The sequence below is a fragment of the Metopolophium dirhodum genome, chromosome 5, assembly GCF_019925205.1.
Source record: "Metopolophium dirhodum isolate CAU chromosome 5, ASM1992520v1, whole genome shotgun sequence".
NCBI lineage: Eukaryota > Metazoa > Arthropoda > Insecta > Hemiptera > Aphididae > Metopolophium > Metopolophium dirhodum.
The window spans coordinates 11072830-11100364 of NC_083564.1; the positions used below are offsets into that span (position 1 = coordinate 11072830).

General features: G+C 29.7%; 3 protein-coding genes across 9 annotated transcripts; 2 read left to right on the plus strand and 1 right to left on the minus strand.

Annotated features, from left to right (window-relative positions):
• The first annotated feature begins 4057 nt into the window (after positions 1 to 4057).
• LOC132945472 (E3 ubiquitin-protein ligase rnf8-A-like) lies at positions 4058 to 10721 on the plus strand. 3 transcript variants are annotated; one of them, XM_061015223.1, is made up of 11 exons: positions 4058 to 4451; positions 4546 to 4618; positions 4708 to 4820; positions 4903 to 5013; positions 6290 to 6441; positions 7956 to 8037; positions 8624 to 8740; positions 9338 to 9407; positions 9472 to 9590; positions 9647 to 9845; positions 10123 to 10721. In XM_061015223.1, exons 3-11 carry the CDS (start codon positions 4722 to 4724, stop codon positions 10314 to 10316), a joined length of 1143 nt encoding a protein of 380 aa, XP_060871206.1. In that variant the 5' UTR covers positions 4058 to 4451; positions 4546 to 4618; positions 4708 to 4721; the 3' UTR covers positions 10317 to 10721. The 3 variants fall into 3 exon arrangements, with proteins under 3 accessions (XP_060871206.1, XP_060871205.1, XP_060871204.1); XM_061015222.1 differs by having other exon boundaries at positions 4058 to 4618; XM_061015221.1 differs by having other exon boundaries at positions 4546 to 4820.
• Positions 10722 to 12923: 2202 nt separating this feature from the next.
• On the minus strand, positions 12924 to 14997 carry LOC132945471 (coiled-coil domain-containing protein 186-like). Its single transcript, XM_061015220.1, has one exon. It carries the CDS (start codon positions 14527 to 14529, stop codon positions 12985 to 12987), a length of 1545 nt encoding a protein of 514 aa, XP_060871203.1. The 5' UTR covers positions 14530 to 14997; the 3' UTR covers positions 12924 to 12984.
• Positions 14998 to 15203: 206 nt separating this feature from the next.
• Positions 15204 to 27066, plus strand: LOC132945474 (E3 ubiquitin-protein ligase rnf8-B-like). Of its 5 annotated transcripts, XM_061015226.1 has the most exons (9): positions 15204 to 15474; positions 15711 to 15957; positions 18712 to 18844; positions 18909 to 18967; positions 19033 to 19247; positions 19729 to 19942; positions 20016 to 20256; positions 24701 to 24790; positions 26123 to 27066. In XM_061015226.1, coding segments are annotated over exons 2-9 (1071 nt in total). In that variant the 5' UTR covers positions 15204 to 15474; positions 15711 to 15839; the 3' UTR covers positions 26124 to 27066. The 5 variants fall into 5 exon arrangements, with proteins under 5 accessions (XP_060871209.1, XP_060871210.1, XP_060871212.1 ...); XM_061015227.1 differs by lacking the exon at positions 26123 to 27066 and having other exon boundaries at positions 20025 to 20256; positions 24701 to 25150; XM_061015229.1 differs by lacking the exon at positions 24701 to 24790 and having other exon boundaries at positions 15205 to 15474; positions 26123 to 26799.
• Positions 27067 to 27535: the final 469 nt, after the last annotated feature.

A 27535-nucleotide genomic window follows, 5' to 3' on the forward strand; every position in this document is an offset into this window, starting at 1 on the left:
TTTGTGTATAAAAATTAATCGTCAGTTATGGGATTCTACACGTAGATATGAGTCTTTGTAGGTTCTTTGTGTACGATCGTAAACAGGGTGAACGCTGCAGAAAAATAATGGCCTTGTAATTTTTGGTGTGAGAGCCGGGAAGGGATGAAAGTAACTTTGTATTTTTGTTATAAACGAATTGCAACACCCACCGTCTATATAGATGTATATTATTATGTATAGATATTTTTTTGCCTTCCTGTCATCTCGTAGAAATTTAAGCTCCCTAAATCACAATCTCTTACGTTTAACTTAGATCCGCTCAGATTATAATTTGTGGGTATAAGACGACGTCAATTTTATTATATTATTAATTTCAAAAATGACACTGACCGAATATTTATGATTACGTTTTGAAAGGTATTTCATACATATCGTATTCTTAATTCGTATATTATAATACGTAACTACTAGCTACCTTCCTAGTTGTATTTCATTAATAAGTATTTATATTAAAAAATTTTTTTCAGTCTTTATGATAGAGGTACTTAACATTAATGAGACGGGTTTATTAAAATATTTTAAATACCTATACATAATTCTGTGAATAGTCGTTTACAGGATCAGGATGGTAATATTTATTTTACTGATCACCATTAATTTTGTAGCTAATTAAATATTAGTATTTATATTAATTGTATTAGTATTAATGATACAATATTTAATTTCGCCTGATAAAAGGGTTTTTTTTAATCACTCTGGAGTTTGAGTAATAAATTATTTGAGATTGATAAAACATTTTTATATTTTGTGTATAATACAGTATGTACAGTATATATTTCAGATTAAATTATTATAATAATATTTAATAAATTATTAAAATTGACAAAAAAAAAATGTATTAATAACAAAAAAACACTTACTTATCGGGTACCTATTATATAGTTCGTTGATTATTATAAGACAAATAAAATAACCAATTTTTCTATACTATATAGGTACAATCTTACTATATCTACGTATAATTAAATTTAAAAAAGTCGTGTAATTGTTTTATTTTATCTTTACGTTTTCAGCAAATATTTTAATCTTGTGAAGGTCGTACATAACGTTCACAATTGAAAATAAACTGCCTATCGTCGGCCCCTGAATCTTTCTTCCCACATATTGTTTATTTTCTATACAATTATTTATTGCGGACCATATTTTGTACGCCGATCTATACATACGGTTTTTGAATAGAATCAGTTAAGTCCGCAAACCATAAAATAAGAAAATTTAGGTGATATATTTAACATTTTGTTAAATATTATTATAATATAAGATATTATTGAATTAATGATAACAGTATACTTGTTTATCTATTTCGAAAAATCTGGTACCTACATAGATTTTATAATATCTATGGGTACCTATTTATTTTAAATAATTAAATGTACTTATAGGATTATAAAATGTGTGTAAAGAATCATCATCACTCCCATAGCTGTTAGAATTTTTTATTATAAATTAATTAATTATATATTTATATGATAATCTGAGTCTAGATATTTAATAATTAATAAATCATATCGCTTTTGAATAGTAGGTACCTATATTATGTTTGACGTTGGACAAATTGCAATGCCCAAAATGTACCCAGATAGTATTCAATGTTGTAGAAATTTGAACTACAAACACTCATAAAAATTTAATTTGACTTTCTTGTAGACAAATTTTTATTGATAAAGGTAGACAAACTTATGAGGAATCTTGTATTACATTTTCAAATCTTAGATTTAAAAAGAAAAATTTTTATAAATTCTCAACTCAAAATAATTTGCTAATTTTCGTCATTTTTACGTATTTTGTCAATATTTGAAATTTAGATGCTTATAAAAAAAATTGTAACTATGGATTTTTAATTTTTTCATCTGCCTTTGAAATAATATACTAGGATGAGCCTTCTATTCAATTTTTAAGCTTTTTTAACGAACAAAAAAGGTGGGTAAGTGGATGTCGCTCTGCTGTACAGTAGGTTACAAGTGGGTCACTGTAATGGATGGTGTTAAATTTTAATTCAATGATATAATACCATTGTATAAGAAAAACGATTCTGAGCGAAAACGGTCAGTCAGCCTATGATATTACCAAGTATATTTGATGATATTATTGTGAATGGAGTAATTTATATATAACCTATTTACATGTAGCCTTGTTTTAAATTTTCAATCCTTAGCTATAAAAGTTGAACATTTTATAAATTATTAACTACAAAATAATTATTAAATTTGATAAATTTTGTCAAAATTTGAACTTTAAATGCTTATAAAAAAAAATTGTGCCTATGTATTTTTAATATTTTTCAACTGCTATTAGAACGATATATCAGGAGCCTTATATTCAATTTTCACACTTTTTTACCCAACAAATAAAATTTTATTGATATTGAAAAAAAAAAAAACTAAAAAAATTGAAAACTGACAATGTCCATAAACAGCTCTAAAAGAGTCAAAATATTTTCAAAATTTTATGGTGTATAGAAAATGCTAATATAAACATTCAGTGAAATTTTCAAGTATCTACAGTCATTCGTTATTTAATTACAATAAAATAAGAAAATTGTTACATGAGAAATCGAGTGAATATCAAATGTTGTAAAAATATAAATTTCAGACACTTATAAAAATTTAATTTAAGTTTCTTGTAGACATTTTGTTTTTGATAAAGGTAGACAAACTTATGAGTAATCTTATATTACATTTTCAAATCTTAGATTTAAAAAGAAAAATTTTTATAAATTCTCAACTCAAAATAATTTGGTAATTTTCGTGATTTTTCAGTATTTTGTCAAAATTTGAACTTTAAATGCTTATAAAAAAAAACTGTGACTAAGGATTTTTAATTTTTTCATCTGCTTTTGAAACAATAACCTAGGAGCCTTCTATTAAATTTTAAATTTTAAAGCTTTTTTACACAACAGATAAAATTGTATTGATATTTATAGAAAAAAAACTAAAAAAAATGGAAACTGAAAATGTCTGCAAACAGCTCAAAATAAGTCAAAATATTTGGAAAATGTTATGGTGTATAGAAAATGCTAATATAAACATTCAGTCAAAATTTCATGTACGGTCATTTGTTTTAGAGTTGCACCAAAAACCAAAATCGATTTTCTCGAAAACAGATTTTGTGTAAAAATTCCGGTTTTTTCTTAATTTTTCTTTTGTTTTTCACGTCGCGTTTGAAAACTACTGTTTACTTTTGACCCCCCAAACTACCAACTAGATTCACTTTCTTATCAGAAAAGTTACTGTTGAAGAAAATCCAAGCACTTTTACTGTCCTAAAAGGTGATAACAGACCCAAAATAAAAAAAAAAAATAAAAACAAAACACACATTGTAAAATTAATACATTTATCGTTACACTCAGAATTTAAAACGCTTGCCAAGTCAGGGATCGGCATGTAAACTATCTTGATTTTTAATTTTTAGAATCACTACAAAATATTAAAAAAAAAATTAAAACCAATCTTATGTGGCGTTTTTTGACGATATTATCATAGACTTAAAATGGACAGCGCATTCCACTCTGCCCTGTCAACAATACTTGGTGATCATAAACTGAGAGACAAAGAACATAAAGTAGTGAAGGAGCCCGCATAAGGACTGCAATAAATTTTACTATTTTTTGTTTTTTTTCTCGCTCATTCTATATCGTACACCTGATTTAGTGATTTCTCTCTCTAAGCGTTGTCCATTAGTGTATAGGTCTATGCATAATATTAATTATTATATACTCTTGCAGTTTGGCAGTGTGCACTTTGTACTTTGCAGAGTTTGATTATGACATGATTACATGAACTACTAGTGACACTTGTGTAGTAGTTCATGAATTATAATTTATTTATAATTTATAATGTAGGACAGTTTGTGACATTTTTAATTTATTTTTATATCCGTGGTTGATAGCAATATCATATTGTATTATCTTTGTTTTGGAAGATCGGAAGACCTTCAGGAAATAGTGTGGTCACACTGCGTTTATCATCGATGTCAAAGCCGCAATGCAGCTGAATCCACAGCTGATGCTGTAGCGACGGTTGTGGTTACTCAATTTTTCTAAAATATTAAACTATTCATTGAAGTATTCAATAACTTTTTGTCTCTTTACTCCATACCCTGTAGTATATTCGTATAGAGTACGGATTACGGACAAGTATGGTGATTACTGAGTGCTGCATTGCTGTATTCGTGATACAAGTATAATAAAACTCTTCGACACTGAAAGTCTGAGTTCTTGTTATTCAGTGTTATTTCTCGATCTTGTATAATTCTTGTTGGTGAAGGATAGATCCGATAAACGGAAGTTATACAAATGTTGATAACGTTCACATCGTTTTCGTTTGTTTATTGTTATCTATAATAAGTATTAATATTAATTCACTCGCGTCTCGTGATTTTCGTCCGTTCATCTATCGTAGATATATTTCGTAAGTTCGTAACACCGAATATACCTTAATAAAATAAATATTATAAATAGTCAACTTGACGGCTGACACGTCCTGTGGACCTCGTATATTTCAGAATGTGATTTGACCCAGTTAAATTTAATCAATCGCGTTTTCACATATAAGTTTTACACATCTGGAAGGTGCCTGTATGTTTTAATTAGTTACTATAAAATATACTTAAGCACCCATGGCATATGCCCGTTTAATGCATTAGCATTGTTCATTATGTTAAAAGACATCAAAAACGTAATGAATTCCAAAAGGTTGAACGGAGATTCAAAGGTATCGCATGCACTCGTTCAGGATACAAGAACTGGAGAAGTCTACGATGTGAAGACTGACAGTGACGTAAGTATTGTACCTACCTGTCACTACCTATACTGTCTATCTCTGTTTTAAATATGTAACTGAATTTTTTCTGTTTAAACAGTTTCTCTTCGGACGCTTTCTGAAATCCTCAATAGTAATTGAAGAACTATACATTTCTCGCTCTCACTCTACCATTAGATATGAAAATGATAAATTTCTCCTTAAGGACAACGTAAGTATATATATAAACATCTTTATTAAATATTACATAAAGTGGACCGTTCACCATGTGAGTTGCTTACAGTTTTGTATGATCTTACTGATATATAATACTGTTAGTTAAAGGGTGAAGACCTCAACAAATTGTAAGGGTATCTTGCAGTGGTGTCCTGTAGGTAAATATTGAGAGGAGATATACAATGATTGAATCTTGATGCAAATGTGGGGAATTGGATGTACAAATGTAAAACTGCTGACAATTTTTCTTTTATTGATTTATTTTATTTTTTTACTTTAAAAGCCACTAATATATAACTTTACTAAAATACTCAACTATTACAATATTATTAAGTACAAAATATAATAAATTAACAGTACCTATATTTTATATATAATAAAACCAGCCTCCAATATAAAGTGATACAGATTTAGTATTTAAAATAGAGTGGGGGTTGAAATAAATATTGAGCGTTTTAAGTTTAATAAAATAAGTCGTTTAGCTTGCAGAGCATGGCAATGAAATATAATATGGGTGAGGTCACAATTTAAAACATTAATTTGAATGAAGTGTACTAAAAGGAGAGTCATTTAAGACAAGATTGAAAGTGTGACTTGGTAATAACTAATAAAGTATGCCTATACATAAACGATTAAATTGAACAATATATGGTTTATGTAAATTTAAGTTATTAAATCAAGTTTTTTTTTTTACGATATTGGGTGTAATATATCTATATTTTGAAGCTAATTTTGCAGGTATGTTATTCTAGTGAGAAGACCATAGATTATATACATAAATATATTCCAGATTTATAATTATGTTTTCTTTATTATTCAGATATTTTTTCAAAAACCATTCCTTATACAATATTATCAATCATGAGTTTCCATTATTCCAACACTAATATTATAGTTTAAGATAGTATGGGATATGGTACAGTCAATAATAAATAATTGTGTCAACCAACCAGTGGCGTATACAAGGGGGGGACATGGGTCCTATTGGCTTTGGAGTGGATAATCTGAAATATTGTATTTAATGTGAAACTTTAAATCAATTCAAATTATATTCATTGTCCCTTATTCTTAAATATTTTACCATCTCAGTAAAAAGTTTTGAGTGGATGGGGGATTTTCCAATTTTCCCCTCCCATTTAACCATGTTGTTTTCTATTTTTAATCTCCCCCCCTTTCAGAAATCATGTCTACACCACTGCAATCAACCCAATCAAAAATAGTAACAATTCTTGGTTTCAAATATTAAAATTTAAAATTTTTTACTTTTTCAGAACTCATGCACAGGTACATACTTGAATTACAAAAAAATTTCCAAGGAAGTTATATTACAAAATGGAGACCTTATCGCCTTTACGGATAAGAGTAAGACCTGGGATTTTGTATACAAGTTTTGCTTATTATCAAATCCTACTAAGAAACTCAGGTAAATTACTACTGAAATATCAAATTTTACCCAAATTTAAAATACTATATCAATTTATTTTTACTAAATGTATAAAACAACCACTATAGGTATTGTAGGTACTTTCAACTAGTGAGTATATTCGATATGTTGTTTTAGATACTGAATGAACTGGTTTAATAATAATGTGTTTTGTACTTTTGTCATCACCTTTTGAATCTTAAATTTTGAGGATGGTTTTGGTAGTATATTGGATAGAGCTGATACTTAAGGGGATCAAAAGGGATTTAGGATTCATTAGAAAACAATTTATGGAGAATCAGGAATATTTACCACCAATTTTCTAAAAACTTCTAAAAACATAATTTTGTTTATAGTTTTTAAATGTATTAATGTTATATCTTGTAACGTTATAATCTTTATATCCTTGACAGAGTAAGTCAACAATTATTTCCTCAAAAGAATTCAGTAACAAGATTTTATTTTATAAATAAATAGAAAACACTAGACGGTAAAATAAGCCCTGGTGTCTGGAACTTCTCTCACCTCTGCAAGATAGTTGTTTACTGTGATATTAAATGTGATAAATTGTCACATTAAAAACTTATTCTGAACTGAGTTTTGATACAAATCCATTTAACTTGAATATTTTACTTAGGCATTACACTTGATAAAAGACTAACTTGGGGCCCCCACCTAAAAGAAAAACGTAAATCAGCAAACAATCGACTTCACCTCCTCCGACCACTCCTTAACTCCAAAACAAACTTATTATATATAAGTCAATCATAAGACCAGTCTGGTCTTATGGAATAGCAATCTGGGGTCCAGCCAAGCCATCAAACATCAGGCCAATTCAGGCTTTTCAATCAATTGCGCTAAGGTTAGTAACCAAAGCCCCCTGGTACGTTTCGAACTCTACCTTACACAATGACTTAAAAATAACAACTACCACTGAACTAGCCAAAACAATGTACAAACGCTTTCACCAAAATCTAAGCACGCATAGCAATACTTTAATATCACACATGTCCTCCATCACCCTCCCAAAAAACCCGCCACGCAGACTTAAGCGTAAATGGTGTAGAGACCTATTAAATTATTAAAAGAGATGTTACCATTGGGTTTCTTCCTCAACACGATATTCATGTCATTTTATTCTGTTTTATATCTCATTTGCTTATTGTAATTACTGTGTACAGATTGTAAATTATCTTTCTTAATAAATAAAAAAAAAAAAAAAAACTTGAATATTTTTAAACATTTGAAATGGATATTGATCAATTTTCTCTATGGTTGTGAAAGTAAAAAAGTGTTTTTAAAAAATATGCGCTACATAAAACTTGAGCTTTTTACCTAAAAAATTGTTTGCTGAAAGACACATTATTGAAAAAGAATAGCTTCTAAAATTAATAATTTCCTATCTTTGTGTTTAAAATCTAACTTTGGTAATTGTTTTTATAAAAAATATTTAAAGTGTTTTGTACATTTTTAGTAATTTGATTAATATAGTATCTGTATGTTTTTACTTTTAGATTAGAAGAAGAAAATTCTACTGTGGAGGAAAATGACAAATTCAAATTCTCAATAGAACAACTTGAGAATCAAGTAAAAGAAGTAAGTAATAATGATTTAAATAAGATAAATTTCTATACTCTTTCAAGTAAACATAAAGTATAGCCAAATTATACCTAAAAGTGTATAACTGATCAAAATATTGGGTTATTAATTAGTAATATTCATTGCACTTCTATACTCTGCGCTACAAGAGAACAGAATCGCTCACCGACCTAATTGTGTTCAGTCCGCACATTTGCTGCCCAAAACTGGTCTAAAGCACATTTAAGCGCTACACCGACGACCACCAAAGTTAGTCGTGACGTGTTATTAGGTGACTGGTGACCATTTGGAGGGGGAAAATTGGACTCTCGGATGCACGAGTAAATCTTTCGGATGTGCAAAGCAGTTGTGTTCTCTCGTGGTGCAGAGAATAATGTTAACCTATTTATGAATTGTATCCCATTGAAATTAAATAGTTCAAACATATTATAGCTTTTACGCAGTATATATACATTTTGCATCCTTCGTCTTATTGGCCCACATAGTTTTTTATGTAACAAATAAACAAACACTTTTGTTTTTATTTGAAATATTACAAAAGTAATATATTTGATTATTTAAATACCTTTTTATTTGATTGTAGTTAAAAATTGCTAAAACAAATATCATCAATGACTTTAAAGCTCAAATGGATGAATTAAAAAAATCGGTTGATAATGCAACAGAATTAAATAACAAGACCAATAATGAAATGATTAAAGTATGTAAAAATTATTGTATACACTTAAGAGGATGTTACTTTACTAACACATAACATATCAAAATATACATTCAGCAGTTCCAGTTTTGTGTGGTTAGCTTTAATATTAGAGTGAATTGACCTATTATCAGATTTAAAAGTAAGAGCATTATTTGTGGTACCTTGTTGAATTTTTACCATATTTTAATTTTTAAGTGATTTATCAGTAAAGATATACTGAGAATTTAAAATATTACACAATTTAAAATTTTATTCGTTGCATATTTTTACGATTTTGGCTGCATATTATATGGAATATATTGATACCTTTTAGTACATCTTTATTTGCACTTAAGTTGAGTATGTAAAATATTAAATATTAATATTTAAAAATGCTCATAATTCACTTAAAAATTAAAATATCGTAAAAAACGAGAGAACACAGATAATGTTCTTACATTTTAGTTTAGTATTAGGTCAATTCATTCTAATATTGAGCTAACAACACAAAATTGGAACGTCTGAATGTACATTTTGGTATACTGTGTGTAAGGCGTAGACATCACATGTAGGTACGATGTCCTTTTAATGAATACTGAATAAATAAAAATATTTCAGCTACGAGATCACAATCGAGAGTTAAATAACGATTTGACTATTTATCGCAGAAGATGTATGTATCAGAAAGGTAATATTGTGATATTATTTTTGAACACCTAATATTTTATTAAGGATTTGATCTGTTGAAGCAGAATTGTTGGACACACAAATTGCTAAAGAAGAAGACTCTGTGGAAACACTCAAAACCCAAATTAATAAACTCTTAGAAAATGATTTTCAATGTGCTATTTGTAATGAAGTGGTCTTTCGGGTACAAACTATTTCTTGATTTACTATTGTTATTATCATTAATATTTTTTAATTTAGCCAAGTATAGCTAATTGTGCTCACACTTTCTGCGAAGGCTGTCTCAAATCATGGTTATCTAGAAGCAATCATTGTCCTACCTGCCGAAGCGTTGTAAATTCTACAACTTACTCTCTTTCTTTGGATAATTATATCACAAACGTATGTGACCTTCTGGGTGGAACAATAAAAGAACAACGTCTTACTCTACAAAGTGAAAGTAAGGACTTTTAAGTGAATTATATCAACAGTGAAACCTGGAGAACTCAAATCGGTCGGGGACAAAAAAAAATTTGAGTTATAGAAAAAATTTTGTGTATTTGGGTACATTTTATTGAAATGCAGATGCCAAAACATTGTTTTGAGTTATCAAAAATTTGACTTTTAGATGTTTGAGTTATCGAGGCTCCACTGTATTTTATTTTAATAACAATTAGGCTAAGTATATGTTAAGTGCTGTAATCATATATCATTCAACGTAATATATTATATGATAGGGAATGGGCATCCACCTCAAGTGGCTAAAAGAGGTAGAAAAAGAGCGGCAAATCAATCAAGTCGCGGTAGAAGAGAACCGCCGCCGACATATGAATTAATTGATGACAACCCTACCAGAAATAATTCTAGATTTACTAACGGGTCACATAACATTATTGACATTGTAGATCTTACAAATAATACGTCTCGGTAATTTTAATTATTTTATGTAATATTTTGAGTATACTGAAATGATTATTTTATGTCTGATCACTCATTTGCAACTTAAAATCACTAATTTCATAAGTCAATGAAATCTTAGTGCATTCATTTATAATGATAAGGCACCTATGTTCAAACATTTTTTTTTTAAATTTAAGTTTAGTTCTATATTTAATGTAGACTTAAGATTCAGTTAGAAACATAATATTCTTTTATACTTATATAAAAATGTTTAATAAAAGTATTCTATAATAAATATTAACTCTGATCTTTGTATTATTAAAATATTTAGTATACTATTATAGTATATCTACTGTTTTTAATTTGTCATTGACTATTTCCACATTACAATAACATTTATTCATTAATCAGGTATCAATTTATTATAAAACAAAAATTTTACGTTTGTCGATTCTTATACAATATTTTGATCTGTCACCAGAATATTTAGTTATTAGTTTTTATTTAGACAGATAGATTGCAAAAAAAAAATCTTTCTTGGTACAACACTTGAATTTAAGTATAAATCTCAATTGTTGGTCCAAACTTTATACATGTTTTTATCATGATAAAATTGATAGATTACATTCTGTTTAATGTTTTTAGTTTATTTATAATTTTTATTTTCTTTTCTTCTTATAAACCAGTGAATTGGGTTGTGTGTACTTTTTTATTTGATATCCAGAGCTCAATTAAAAATTATTAAGATAATTGTATTTTTACACTTGTCATTTATGTTTATAATTTAAATATTTATTGATGTATTATATTTATTTTTTTTTTAATTTTACTGTACCTTTTGTGTATAAAACACATTGTTAATAAACACACTTTCGGTTACCATGCTGAATCGCGTACATATAATAAATCATAAAATTAAATTGATTATGATAATTTTGAAGTTAAATGAAAATAAACTGTTTTTTGAATAGAATATCATTAATATCTTCCTTGGTCGTGCGTTATACATACAATTTTATTGAATTTAGTGAAAATCCTTAGTACAGTTTGTCAAGTTTAATATATATATATTGTGAGTATTCAAGTGTTGTAGTTTAAATTGTTGGTATTGCAACCGCCTTAATATTAACTATTTTGTATTGATTGAGTTATGTTTGTCCATTTTTACTGAAGTATCTATCAATAACTGCTCAATATGTTTGTTGATTTGGAGTATAATTTATTTAAATTAATTCCATGAACAGTCTCATTCCATCAACAGTTCATTAAGAATTATCGATAAACAATAATTTTTTTTTTTGTTATGTTAAATCAATATTTATTATTCTTAGTGTAACTATTTTTTATCGAGTAAAGATAAAAAGACTCATACTTCAAACCTTTTTTAATATTGAGGTGTGTGCTTGGATTTGATCACCTGCTTTTGACTTATAAAATAATCATCTACTTCAAACGTGAGCGCCACAGCTGACCAATTTTATATTTTTTCAAGTGTCAAGAGTAGTAGTAATTTAGTAATAATTATTTCATTGGATTAAAATTCTATTTCTTGTAACTAATGTTTATTTCAAACTTTATAGCGGCAATTACAGCATCACTCAATGATTTCTTGGCTCTGCTTTTTATCCTATTCTGCCCAAAGTTTATCAGATATTTGTAAGCAGTACATGAAATTGACGGCGAAAAAAGGTTGACTTAGCATACTTTTTAAGTTCTTTGTCCGATATCCACCGAATGATATGTCAGTATTAAGTCACTTAACTGTATTACCCGAGTCTGAGATAATTACTAAAATCATTATTTTCTTTTTTTAAATTGATTGAAATATTTTATAAAATGCAGTATTTCAATTAATCAAAAGTAATTGTGTTTAGCTGAAGTTTCTTTCTATTTTATTTTGAAGTCAGAGTCCCCAACCTGAACCTCATCCAAAACAATATTCTCGATAAATTAATTTGCATATTTTTGCTTATTGTCACAATATGCATGTGGCACATGTATTTATCATGTATTTGTATTCAGTACAAGAAATAAACCAAGTTAGATTATAATTTTTAAGAAAAATAATTGCATAAGAAAATAACATATTATTTATTTGATTGTAAAAATTTTGTTTGTAGAATATTTCTAAAAAAAAAAAAATTAAATCAGCTAAACACAGTCAAGTATAAATGTGATTTGCTTAAGAGGACGCTACACCCGCAAGTGTTGTCTCCGTCTTACACACAGACGATATAACAAATTTTTGTTCGCCAGTTTCAATCGTTATCAACATTTGCTGTGTTCTCTTGTTGGTTTTTTATGAGATTTTAATATTTAAGTATATTATGAGCATTTTAAAATATTAATGTTTTACATACTCATAACTACAACGTCCCTTGACCGAATCATGAATTGATGTGTACGACAGTAATACAATATTTTTTTCTTGAATGTAATGAACCAAAATATTTTTTTTGTGGTTAATATCGGTGTAAGAACACTAAAAACTCTTATCACGGTTTTAAATATATACATTTTTTTTTATTTATGTAATAAAGAGTAACAACGTTCACAATGATGAATATCAATAATAATAATATAATAGGACTAGATTAAATACTTGGATTGTATTAAAGTTAAAAAACAATAATGAATACAATAAATAAATTAATACAGTGATAATGTGTTTAGGTCGACTGCCGATAGTCCATGCATTGTCAGTAACGTTCTGGTTTCTGTTCGCTCAGACTAGGGCCATTTTTGCTGCCAGGTAAACTATGTTTTAGCATATAACTACTTTTTTTCTTTAGCTCGCACACCAAATGCTTGTTGTGGTCTTCAACAAAATCTAGCTTTTCGCATATCCTGGCATTTTCTTGCTGCAATTTGACCATCTTGTCCAATACCATTTTCATTTCAACAGAAGTGTCAACAATGTTTTTTTTCTGTAACTCTTTGGTCAGCTCGGCCACGGTAGTTTTAAACTTTCGTTTAGAAACATGCAAATCATCTTGGGTGCGCTCCAATGTGGTTTTCAAGTCAGCAATCATTTGCATTTTATGCGCCAAATGACTGGCCAGTTCTTTTTTGTCGCGGTCATAAAGCTCTTTTTCTTTTGCTACGCTATCCTCTAGTGTTCGGAAAGCAATCTTGAGATCATTGTTTTTTTGTTTTAAAATATCACAGTTGCTTTTTAATCGGTCCAAAGCAGTTTGTAAATTTAGGCATTCCGACTGCAGTGATGCATTGCGCGAACTCAAACTTTCTGTAAACACAAGCAATTCATTGGTTTTCATTTCACAACTTTCCATATAAGTTTTAAGGTCAATATTTTCATTTTCCAGAGAGTTAACAGTACAAGTGATTTTGGTTAGTTTATTGTTCAGGTCTTCGATAACACTTTTTAATATGTTCACCTCTTGAAGTTGTTGCTCTAAACATTCCTTCAAATCCAAATACAATTTACTGTTCAGTATAATCTTTTCTAAATTACTCTCTTCATTAAACGATTCATTTTGTTTGGTCAACGATTCTAATCTATTCTGCAGTTCTTGAACTTCGCACAATAATTTACTTTCTGTTTCGTGCGAACACTTTGACTCATGTTCATACTTAGTCTTCCAGAATTCTAAGTCTTTTGAAATCTTTGACTTCTCATCTTTGAGCAAGTCAATTATAGTCTTGTATTCCTTGATCTCTCTGTTTTTTGTTTCTATTACGCCCGTACAACTGGCCACATCTTTGGAGTTGACTTTCAACCGTGCAATCTGCTTGTCCCTGTCCTTTAGACTGTCTATCAATTTTTTTTTTTCGGTGCTCAGGTCCAGTATTTCCTTTTCTTTGAGCACGTATCGCATGAAAGCTGCTTCCTTTTCGTGCTTAGCTGTATCGTACATCTTCTTTGAAGACTGCAACTGCGATCGCAAATCGCTGACGTCCGTCAGGTACTTGTGCTCGTTGATGGCCAGCTGCCGCTGATAGTAGTCAAGCTCGTCCCGTTGCTGTCGAACAACATCGCCGAGTACTTTCAGTTGGTCTTCGCCGAGTACTTCCAGTTGGTCTTTACCGATTGCTTTTAGTTGGTCTTCCGTGGTTGTTTTCAGTTGGTATCCTTCAATGACTTTCAGTTGGTCTACGCTTGGCGCGCAACTTTCATCTTCCTCCCCGTCATCATCTACCACCACATGGTTGCTGTCACCGCGATCACTGTTCTCGGCCGTCTGAGGCGGCGGAGAATCGTTCGTAACATCCGGGATTTCCATGTTCGATCAACGGACAACGGCTACCGACGACTGCAGCAAAAGCAGCGTGACGTGTCAACCGAGCACGTCATTAATGTTAAATTGGGGTTAGACTTTCCGAGTTTCCGAGTCCCCGAAGAAATGTCACCGTCTGTTGACTGTTGTTAAATTGTTGTAGGGTTGTTGTTGTACTGCTTTACTGCAGTCGTGTTGTTACTTGTTATTTTTATTTTTAATCACGATTCACGAGCGCGCGAGCTAAGGTATCCGATAACGCATCAACGCTACAGAGATAACGTTCAAGGAAGCTGTGCGGTTATCGATAACGACCGGAGTTGTATTCTGTGGTTGTATACTTTTATTTAGATTACACTCCGGGGGAACTAGTTACTAGTAGCATAGAAGTAGTAACAGAACAATTATAGTACGTTAGGTACACACAGCGTCCGTGTCCGATTTTTCTGTGGTGGTCACACTCGCAGATTACAGGAGCTGACCAACATTCCGGCCGAACTTCGAGACCCCCGCAATCCCTTCCCTAACAAATCCCCACCATTGTACCGGTCCAGGACGCCCCTACCAAACTGTCCGCACGGAGACGTAGTAACACTATATTGTTCTATGACTATACTAACTGCGCATAAGCCACGTACTCGTCGGGCGCGCAACCTCCTCATACAGTAAATAGTAATATTACTCTGTGATCCACCGTCGCCGCGCCACCGGTCACCGGCCGCCGCTTGTTGTTCGTTCGCCGAATGCCGATCGTCGAACACCATTCTCTAACCTCCGTTCACTGATCAGTCGACGGTCGTCAACACCACTCAGTTGCTCCTCTCTTCTTCGCTTGTACGTCTGCCGCGGTCGCGTATCTATTTTAAAGCGGGCCACCGTTCGTTTTTTCGAGTCTCATCGGTCCGATCGCCCTCTCAATATTCGCGTTTACTCCTCGACACGGCCACAAGTGTAAGTACTATAAGTAGTCCCTGTCCGCATCGCGGCAACAACCCCCCCCCCTCCCCCAAAATTGCGATACAACCACGGTCGAGTCTTCATCGGCCGTCTTGCGTAGTTAATATAATAGTATTTACTTATCTATAGTAGTTCAGTTTCCACCTATCCCAGACGCGTTATGCTATTGCGCGCACGTTTCTCAATACCATATCGTCGGTTTCTGACTGCTTTCTCTGTCGTTTCAGCAGCAACCAGCCACACGATACCGTTGTTGGACGACGTAGGTAGACACCGCCGCAACATTTAACAGCGACAGTACGCGGACTTGCAGATAAGACCCAACAACAACAGGAGCCTACGACAATTACACGTCCACCATGTCATCTTCGGTTTGTTCGTATTACATGAGAGGATCATGCCGGTTCGGCAACCGTTGCTGGAACTCGCACGATCTGGGATCCGTCCGCACCGACAGCCCGTATCATATGGACGAGGGTAAGTGATCCGCCGCGTGCGTGTTATCCTGGTTCGACGACAACGCAATGTGTATAGGTACCTGTTGTGCGCGTTCTTCTACCTTACTCGCGGTAAAATACGAGTTGACTACGGTTTTTACAATTTTCGATCGATTTCCGTCATAGTTGACTGTATGTTAGTCGAAAAAAAAAATCCACAGGAAATAAAATCCAAAATCCCCAAAGCAAATACTTATATATAATTATACATCATAAAATACTCATAACAAGCTTTAAAATTAAAATATAATATAAAGCCTATGATATCGCCTAGATAATAATCTTAAATTTATATTTTATAAGAAGTCAATTCACTCCAGTGGCGTATATAGAAATAATATTTGGGGTGGGTAGAAGTGATCTATATAGCACTTAGAGGCTTAGATGCAACTATATATTTAACAGTTTATATAAAGGAAATTTGCGATTTGGGGTGCACCCATATAATATGCCACTGATTCACTCTAATTTTAAATTAACGTGATCTTCTGATCGTACAATTTTTGATAAGTATTTTTATTTTTTTTTTTATATTAAAATGACAAATATTTATATATTATATTACTGTGTAAGAGTTTTTGTGGACACAAAATCGATGAATAGATCGATTTTGTATACTAGTAGTTATACCTACTGTTCCGATCAGACATCAAAAGTATATTATAATAATTAAGTATTAATATGATTGACTATGATGATTTCTGATGAAGATGTGTTCTATGATAGATTAATTTTATAGTAAAATCTAAACAAATGTGTTACTTATATATTCGTCGAAATTACCTCCCACTAAATTTAAATAATTGCGGTGTTATTACTTTTTTTCATCTAGATAATGTTATTAGTTATTGCTTTTAATTATAAAATTGATAATTGTATATTACATATTAATAATTTAATTAATGTTAAACAGGGATACGATTTATTTTTAAAATATTAACTCATTTATAATATAATATTATTTAATTTCAGAATAATATTTCTAAAATTGAGATTCAACTTACTGTACTTTTAATTTTTATTGCCAAAGGGCATGGCATACCTATCCGTTTATAAATAAATAAATATTTATACAGCATTATCAATAATATCATATAATATAATATGTATCTATTTATCAATATTATAATAATATAATAATAATTATCATTCAAATTTTATATATTTTTATTATTATTAATTATTATTTTTGACAGCTGCACCCCTAACAGTACGGTTAGGTATAGCTTTGGGAGTTTTTTTCCTAGATTCCTCTTTACGTCATGGTATAGGTATCAGACACTGGCATCTATAAAAATAATCTGGCAAATTAGTTTTTTCTTGACCATAAATTCGTAGACTTTGAAAATTTTTACGGCCAGAAATATTGATATTATATGGTGGTGTTTTACACGATAAACAATTTCCAAATTGAAACTGAAAATGCATACAAAAATCATTATTTGGGTCCATTCAAATTTAGTTTGCTGCCATCCCAAATTTGTACACATTGAGCCTTCTTCCAATCCATCACTCTCTTCTGCTCCATAGAACGTATCCAACTGCACACTTTAAAGCTAATATAATATCGAATCAATAGATCAATTAACCAAAATATTAATTTCAAAAAAAATCCCCATCAAGACTAAAATGACAATATTGAAAATAAAAAATAAATAAATCAACTAATTCAATTTATACACCTAAAAATTAAAAATATTTGATAAAAACAAGTGGTAGATATACTTTTCGGCTGTTTATTGACAAAATCTTCTAATTTTCCTATGGCTTCGAATATAGAAGTATCTACACCTGCGACGGATTCAATACACTGCCTAACAGTGTGTAGTGGTTTCTTTCGCGATGTTTTCCGGTTACCTTTTTCCACCAATTGTATCACATGCACTTTGTCAGCTATAGTTAAATGATTTAATTTTCGTTTTTGAGACATGTTTAAAAAAATACAAAAATACGCACAATCGACACGACAGGTAGACACATACTAACATTATTAACCATACATACATACGTTATTGTGAATGCGCTACTAATCAGTTTCTATATCTACTCATTTTATCTTAAAGTAGATAAAACAAAATATTACGAAATACCCAGATACCCATATATCACAGATATAAATCATATAATTCATATATTCATTACAATTTTATATTCGAGTTAACAAGACTTATAATACATTGAGTGTTATGAGAATTTCTAGGGGAATAAAAAAAAAATCGAGTTGTCAAGTTTTTCGAGTTATCGCGACTCGACTGTATCTGTATATTCGTGTAACTATATTTTGCCCATGGGTTAAATATTTTCTAAATACGTAATATGCTGATACTGTAAACTAGTATATTTACTGATAACAATGGGAACTCAACATGGAAACTTATCAGGAGATAAGTTATATTTAGGAAGTTAAAAAAATATTTGAACCTATTGGTATGATACTGATATATGTTAATAACTGACCACAATGATTATATCTGTTGTAGTATATTTTTATCCCACCTAACCTAACCAAGGCTTAAATAATATGTATATTGTATACATATAATAATTATCTGCCATCTAAGATAATGGAATACAATAATAATGATTACTTTATAATTCTTAGATAATTTATTCTTGATGTATATTGAATTATTATAATTTTATTGAATGTACTGGCGTGTATTGCACATCAATTTTCAATTTACATAGGATATTTTCAATTTGTTGTTCTATAGTATTATATTTGTTTTTCTAGTGGATACCTCAGATGATGAAATCCACTTTGTTGTTAGAGCAAGAAGAGAAACTACTCCGATGACTGCTTCGCCAAGTAGTAGTGCTTCTAGACCTAGACAACAAAATCAAGTTCTTCCCGATTCAGCAAATAAGTATGATATATAGTTTTTTATTCTAACTTTTGTTGTTTTTATTAATAAATTATATTAATTGTAGGTCATCGGAAACTAATGAAACTGCATCATCTGCATCCAAAGATAAATGGTGCTTAAAAAGTAATCATATTATTTTTTCCTATATTTGAACATTTATTAAATAATTTAAAAAAAATTGCTTTCAGATGTTAATACTGGGGAGACAAGAGCAGGTTCACCCGATAGTGTGCTTGTAGAAACTGTAAAAAAATTAAATGAAGCTGATAATTTGGTAGTATCACTTCGTCAACAGCTGCGTGTTAAGAATGAGGCAGACAATTTCTCCTGGGTTGAGCATCAAATGGAACAATGCCTTGAAAGTGATCTACAATGTAATATATGCTATGAAATGTTCATCAAGGTAATATTGTTAATTCAAATTGACAAAATAGACAATGATTACCTGATTATATTTTATATATTACTTGGAATCTTCAATATTTTTCAATTAATATATTTAAATTACTTATTTATAAATTTCTCTAGTATTATTTATTCCAGTTTGATTATTATAATGTTAAACTTAAAAGTAGTACGCCATACCCAAATTACTTGATTCCATTCTATTCAATTAGACTATTTACGGTTTAAATATATTATTAAAATCCTATGTGTGACCCAGGATAATATTCTTATCTTTAAACTTGATAATAGATCAATTCAATCTATTATTAAAAAATAACAATAGAATGAATTATTTTTGAAATATGATTTTCTATGTTATGCATTATTTAGACTGAGTAATCACGTGGGTAGACATCCTCTAAATAATCTTTGTTTTTTATTAATAGCATTTAATATTAGATTTAATTAATATTATATAGTTGTTTTTTTTTTTACAGCCAACTGTGCTTAATTGCTCTCATACATTTTGTCATGAATGCATAGAGTCATGGACCCGAAGAGTTAATCACTGCCCAACATGTCGAGTTTATGTAAAAAATAAATCATACTGTCTAACTTTAGACACCTTTTTGGACAAAATAGCTGACTGTTTACCAGATGAAATAAAAACAAGGCGGGAAACTTTAAAAGTCGAACGCAACAATAATAGAGGTAATACATTTTGTAATTAACAAAATATATGAATAAGTTATATTTGTTGTATGATAACTAAAATAATTATTAGTATTAACAGTGGAGGTTAATAGAAGTCGAAGAAATAATGCAAGGAGAAGAAACCATAGAAATCAGTCCATGCATCGAACATTAGGTGTATTATGGGGTGAACGTGATCGTGATGGTGCTGAATGGAATATTGCGCTGGAAGAAGCATTATTTGATCCAATTCGTTTAGGCGATGTAATTGGTAGAAATAGAGATGATAGGGACGACTGGGATGATGAATTGTCTGATAGCACCTTAGACAGGTATAACTACAATACAATATTTTAAAATAATTAGATTAAAGCTAGCTATGCTCAACCTCTGAATAAGAAGTTCTTTTGATATATCTTGTCATGTACAAATTAAAAACATCATTAACAATTCATATATTAATTTACTAGAAAGATTTTTAATGGCATTATTATAATTTTGATAGTTAAGACTAATAGATACCACTCATTTGAAAAGTATTGATTCATAGCTTTGAAATGTGCACAAATTGAGTAAGATTTTTCCTTTTAATAATATTGTATCACAAATTGCATATTTTATATTAGATCATACCTATTATCTATGCATGTATTGTGTTTGTTTGGGTCATACATCCATTGTTAATGATAATAACTAAGGATTTAATTTAATACTTATTCGTTTTTTATTGTAATGACTAGGGACTGGATTTTAATGTCTTAAAAGTGTCAAAAATAAATTTTAGACAATTTGTTGATAAAAGATGATAGTTGATATTATAATAATTATTAAGATTGTAAAGACAGTTTAGAATGACGATATAAAAGATAATTTGACCCTGGAGATGTTGAAAAAGAAACTATTTTTACACAAATGATTTTTAAAATTTATATTTACAAAAATCAAGTTTCTCTTTATTCCATATTTTTTGAAAAATTAAAATATTTTACTCAAAATGTTTTAGCAATTGAATTACATTTTATTTTGGAAAATGTATCCTGTCCAGCATTGTAGACAAAATATGCGAATGCATTGAAATCCGAGCCCTAGTATTGACATTATTTACTAATGTATTTTAATGTAGTAGTAGTTTTATAAATTTATGTACTAGAATAATATTTGGTTCATTTTATTTACTGTCAAAAAAATGAATTATTTGAATTTTTTTAATGGATATTTTTTACTGTTTAATCACTAACAGTTATTAAAAGTGAATATATCGGACATTTTATACATTTTTATTGTTTAACATAACAACCTTTATTTTACTTTGAAATTGATTAGCTTACAAATATTAGAACAAAACATTTATGTCAGTACAAAGTGATCTACCGTGCCATGTATGTAGCCTGTATGAAAATAATATAAGATCAGGGTGATTTTAATGTTTTCGTGTGTTAAATATATTGCAAAACCCCTCTTACGGTATCTTGTTTAAAATTGTTTTCTTATACAGTAGAGTAAAATTAAGTAAAATTATCAGATGGTAGAATATTAGGTCTTAGTTTGTTTTTCATAGTGATACTTTTATAATTATCGTTATCATAATAAAACCATTAAATCCATAATGCATTTTATTAAATTCCAATAAAGGCTCTTTTTCGTTTTAAGATCCATTAACATTAACAATATGCATAAATATTACAAATAAAATTACATTTTAATTAAATTAAATGATTCAAACTAACAAAATAATCTTAATATTTAATCATTTCTATTAACATTAAATTATAAGAATGGAAATAGTTACTTGTATCTAGTATTTTTAATTTCTGAAATAATAACTTGTATTTTTTTGTCTTAGCACAAAATTAGAAATCTGAAATTGAATATCTTCTAGAATCTAAATCTATAGTACAGGTCTGGGGCATGGAGATGACGATTTTCAAAAAATCAATAATTCAGTAAAATTTTAAATATTTAAATAATGATATAATTACTTAAAAACTGATTTAAGGGCCATACCAACATTACTGTACTTCCGTGATTATGACTGGTTAAGTTTAGGGAAAAGGACCTATTATACATTTTGTTTAGTTAGTGTGAAATTAATTAATTTACCAATTATCAATCTACTATCAAGCATACTGTCAATATTTTAATTTTTCAACAAATTATGTGTATGTTTTATATTAAAATTAAAATATTGAAAAGAAAAAACAGATAATTTCCTTTCTAAACAGTTTGATAATAGGTAAATTCACTATAATATTAAATCTAACTACACACAATTAAACTTGCTATGTTTATGTTTGTAAGACTAAGACAACATCCTTCTCTTAAGATTATAACTATTGTCGATCAAATAATTTTCTTTTCTAACCAAATTATGAGTTTGAACACAAGGAGGGTATATATAAATACACAGGTGGATATGGGGAATAGATCCCCCCAAGACCTTTTTTTATATACAATATGTCCCATGATGAGTTACCGTACAAGTGTCATAATATAACAGTATACCTTAAGTTCTGAAAAAAAAACCCTTTAATGGGTGGGTCTAACTTTTATGTATAGTTATGGGCAACTTTTTTAATCAAAACCGAACCTACAACACATTTCCTGGTGTATCTTCAAAATTTTTCAATTTTTTATCGTAATTTTCTTTTTAAAGTTATTTTAATGTGCTATCAATTAGCATACACGATCAAACCAGAAATTTTTTTTTTTATTTATTAAAATATAATTACAATCTATACAACAGTTTAGTACAATAAGTAATTTTGATAAAGTATTTACATTTTACATATCGAGAATGACAGATGGGGGAGGGCACTCAGTAGTGCCACCCGACATATTAAATTAGAAGGTCTCTAGGCCAGGAGCGTTTTAGACGTCTAGGGGTTATCAGGGATTGTTAGAGAAGATAGGCGTTTTATTAGTGGATTGTAGTGTTTGATTAACTTGGAGTGAAAGGAGACGTAGTAGGACTTTGTTAGCTGAGAGAGCGACGGAATATTTAGATCTTTGTGGAGATTATTATTTGTGATAAACCATGGAGCAGACAATTTGCCTCAGACAGATAGACTGGAATGCCTGAATTGTTCTCGTGTTGGAGGGTTTGGCAGAGTCCCAAATCTGGATGCCATAGGACCAAACGGGTTTGATGATGGCTTTGTATATTAGTAGTTTATTTTTTAATGATGTCTTGGATCTAAGAAGTGGGCGGAATAAATGGAGTCTGGAGTTAACTGTTTTTCTTTTGATTTTAAGGTGTTGGGCCCATGTGAGGCGCCTGTCAAAGGTCAAACCCAGGTATTTTATTGTCGGGGTGATTGGAATTTGGTTATTGTTGAACGATACAGAGGGGCAGTCACCTGGTCTAAGAGAGAACGTGATAAAAGATGATTTGGCTTCATTTATTTTGATCTCCCAGTGGTTTGACCATAATTGAATTGAGTTTAGATGATTTTGTAGCCAAAGAGTTACTACCTGAGGGTCAGCGTATGTACTCAGTAATGTATGTGGAGAGGTTGGAGTGTCGTGGGCGAATATAGAGTATAAGAAGGGAGCTATGTCACTTCCTTGAGGGACTCCATCTAGTATTTGGAAATTTGATGAGTAGCTGTTATTAACGCGAACACAGAAGGTGCGATTTTTGAGGTATGATTTTAAAAGAAGGTAGTAAGGGGCAGGGAGGAATTTTTTTAGCTTGAAGAGAAGTCCTTCATGCCACACCTTGTCAAAGGCCTGAGCCACATCAAGGTGTACAGCCGCACAGTAAAGTTTTGATTCCATGCTGGTAGAGATTAAGTCGACAGTGCGGTGGAGTTGGTGGATGGTGGAGTGCTTGGACCTGAATCCAAATTGGTGATTTGGGATGATGTTGAATTTGTCCAATAGTGGAAGTAGCCTTTTGAGAAGTATTTTTTCAAAAATTTTTACGAATGTGGGGAGGAGAAAAACTGGTGTATGGGAAGATGGGATATCAGGTGGCTTGTCCGGTTTTGGAATTACGATTATGTTTGAATGTTTCCAGGCAGTAGGAAAGTAGGATAAACGAAACATAGTTGAAAATTAGTGCTAGAAGAAAGATTTTTCAGGGAGGTGTTTGACAACTAAGTTGCTTATTAGGTCGTGCCCAGGGGCTTTTTTGGTTGGGAGTTTGCGGATGATGTATTGAACTTCACCTCGGCTAGTATGTTTAGCAGGGAGGGCCATGGGAAGAGGGGATTCAAGAAATCTGGTAATATTTAGAGTATGAGTTTTATTTGGGATGATATTATGTGGTTTGAAAACGTTAGCTAAGTGTTCGGCAAAAATGTTGGCTTTATTTGAGTCGGAGGTGGCCCACAAATTGTTTGGCATACGGAGTGGGGTGGATGGTAGCTTGTGATGGATTAATTTTTTAGTGGCCTTCCATAAGGACGAGTCTTTAGTTGAGAGGTTTAGGATGTTATTTAAAATATTAAGTAATAATTTTTACTTAACCCTAATACCAAAAAATTAAAAGGTTTTTAACACCCGAATAAATATTATTATTTTTATAGCTTATTTTAAACTCTTAAAATAAAAGTTGGCATGCAAAGCCTTGTTAAAAGTTATTATTGATGTCCTAAATTTCAAAAAAATATCGTAGCAATTGAAAGATTGTGCTTATATTGTCTTCAAAATCTGTTTGATTGTAGTGATTAGTAGATTATTTATATTGTTTAAACAAACTGAAATATGTTGTTTTTTTTTCCATTACATTTTTTTAATACCTTTATTCGTGTGTTTTTTTTTTCCGGTCTTCAGTTATGAGTACTTTTGCTCTTATTGTGACAATATGGGACACTCAGCGTCCAACTGCCCCATATCCATAATGGAGGAGACTGGTGATATATGGTAGAGCTAACTGCTTTTTTCTACTATCCCGTTATTTGCTTGCGTTGAAGGCACTTCCTAATACGCTTTTTTGGGACTATATTATTTATATATAATTTTTTTTTACATATATATATATTATATTATAAATAAAAATATAATATTTGTAATGTAACTGTTTTAATTATTAGAAGTAGTTTATGTCATAAATCGGGGTAAATGTGTTTCACTCATTATTTTTCTCAATTTATAATTATTAATTGTTAAACTTAGATGATCGGTTTATGAAATGTATGTATATTTTTTTTTTTCATTTATATTATTCAGGTCTTTATAATAATAATATAATATAAAATAAATAATTTAAATATATCTTTTCAACATTAGTATTACTGCACTACTTTTTCCGTACTTAGTTATTTATTTGCTTACAATTAAATATTTGGATCGAATTTTTTTTTGTCTAGTATTTTTTTTTCCTAATCATCGTTATTATTAGAAATTGTGGATTAATAATACTATTATGTAAGGTAATTATATTATTTAAATTCATTTTGTAAAATGATTATATTTATTTTCTGATCATGAAGCTTACTAGATTTGTACACCTATTCGTAATTAAAAAAATATCATTTATTATTATGTTTTCTTACACATACGACACTTATATAAACAAGCACAAAATTAGCTATCAATGGTGAAAATTAAATTGTATGTTAAACACTGCTGAGCTTATAAATATAATAACACTTGATAAACTAATTTTATGAATTATATAAAATTTAAGATAACCTTTAGTAAAACTTGATATATAAAAATATTCTTATATGTGAAGATTATTTAGTTGTCTTTATTGAGGAATCTTTTGGAATAATACATTTATTTGTATTTAATACACTTGGGTGCCGTGATTATCTGAAGAAACCAACAATTTCGCTACAACTATTCATCTAAATAAATATTTAAATACCCAATGACTGAACTCTGTCTAACCAAAATGTATATTTAATGCAACTAATATCATATTATTGTCAATCGCCATTAAATTTGAAAAATTGAAATAATTAATACAGTCATTTTGACAAGTCTTGATACCAAATTATGATAGTCTAAGTAGATATTGGAAAAACAAAATTTTGTATTGAAATATTAATTCATAATTTTTGTGTTCATTTTTTATATTTGAAAATATTATATTGATGTTTAACAATAACAAAGAAAACTAGTATTTTGATTAGAAATCAATTATGATTACTTATAAATTGGTTGAACATCATAACATTCATATAGAATCAAATGTTAAATAATAATAATTGATTTCCTATATTTTTACGATTTTTATAAATGTTTCAGAATTTTAGTTATCGAATAACTGACTTGGAGATCGAATATCAGTTGAGTTGATGTGTATCATCTGGTATACAATACAAAATACTAAGTTAAAATCAAATGCTTACCGAGGTAACTCAACCAGTTCCGTGCCTAGACTTAATTAGTTTTTAATTAATGTTTTTTTCCTGTTTTTTTATGCATTTGGTTATTTTTGTGTAATTGTAACTTAATTAATACATAGTTTTTTTTTATTGTTAAGTATCTGTTCTATATCCGTTGTGTCACTGAATTATTTTGTCTCACTTTTTGATGCGATTGAACATTAGAGTAAGTTTTAATTTTATGGGAGTATAATTTTTTTTCTCAGTTTTGATTTTGAACATGATGTTTAATTATTAAGACCAACTACTATTATTGTTCTCCTCCTTATTATTTTTGGGGACAATTATTATCATTGATTTATAATTATTTTTTTTATTAATTAAGTTAGTTTACGTAATTATTACTATTATACTTTTTTCTCCTTCGGGATGGTAAAAATAATCGAATTTCAAAACTTATTACTGTTTTGTTTTTTTTTTTTTTTTTGTTTATCTAGAGACACACAATGGAAATGTCTAACGAAAATCAATTTTAGAACTATATTATTGTAAAAAAAATTTTGTTTAAATAATACACAGAAATGATATGATGTGTAATAAAGATTGTACTTGATTTCAATACAAAATGTCTCATACAATAATGTATGCAATTCAATTCATCACATTTGTATCAAAGTGTTGGCTTTAAATGTTATTTAAGCTGCTCATTACTATTTTTCATTATTCATTCAATTATGATCGCTTATCAGTAAATTATAGCGTATTTTTAACAATTTTACAATGCCGTATAATTTGAAATGATGAAAATTGTAAAAAATATGAGATTTATCAGCAAATGTATCTGTTTCTGACCAACACTATAACGTAAATAACATTATAAAGCTCACAAAATAAAAAAAAAACCTATTTAACGTTATATATTACGCTTTCTTAAAATAATTTACTGAAATCCTCTTCTAAATAATAATATTCTCTGATGTGTTATTGAATAATAGGTATATATTTAAGTCTTCCATAACGTCATTCTGGTAAGTTAATACTAAAAATCTGTTGTGTATTAGTTCTAATTTGAATGTCCATTAAAATAATATTCTTAGCTACTGAATGCAATCCGACAAGTTGTCCACAACTATTGCTATCTTTTGCACTATGGCTAAAAAATATTGGCACTAATATTATGAGTCTTGTTGGTTTGACTGTTCAGTGTACTCTTATGAATTTTGATGCCCTTTATTTGCCAATCGACCTCTATTTTTCTTTTTCATTAAAACCAAATACATTATAAGCAGGGCCATATTTAAGGGGGGGGGCAATGGGTACATATTCCCTGGGC

Excerpts from the sequence above, each read along its gene's own strand:
- LOC132945472 (XM_061015221.1), top strand. The coding sequence starts at position 4,698 with ATGTTAAAAGACATCAAAAACGTAATGAATTCCAAAAGGTTGAACGGA. Across the intron at positions 4,821-4,902 it reads ATGTGAAGACTGACAGTGAC|TTTCTCTTCGGACGCTTTCT; the intron begins GTAAGTATTGTA and ends CTGTTTAAACAG. Across the intron at positions 9,408-9,471 it reads AAGATGTATGTATCAGAAAG|AATTGTTGGACACACAAATT; the intron begins GTAATATTGTGA and ends CTGTTGAAGCAG.
- LOC132945474 (XM_061015225.1), top strand. The coding sequence starts at position 15,840 with ATGTCATCTTCGGTTTGTTCGTATTACATGAGAGGATCATGCCGGTTC. Across the intron at positions 18,968-19,032 it reads AGATAAATGGTGCTTAAAAA|ATGTTAATACTGGGGAGACA; the intron begins GTAATCATATTA and ends AATTGCTTTCAG. Across the intron at positions 19,248-19,728 it reads GCTATGAAATGTTCATCAAG|CCAACTGTGCTTAATTGCTC; the intron begins GTAATATTGTTA and ends TTTTTTTTACAG.
- LOC132945471 (XM_061015220.1), bottom strand. The coding sequence starts at position 14,529 with ATGGAAATCCCGGATGTTACGAACGATTCTCCGCCGCCTCAGACGGCC.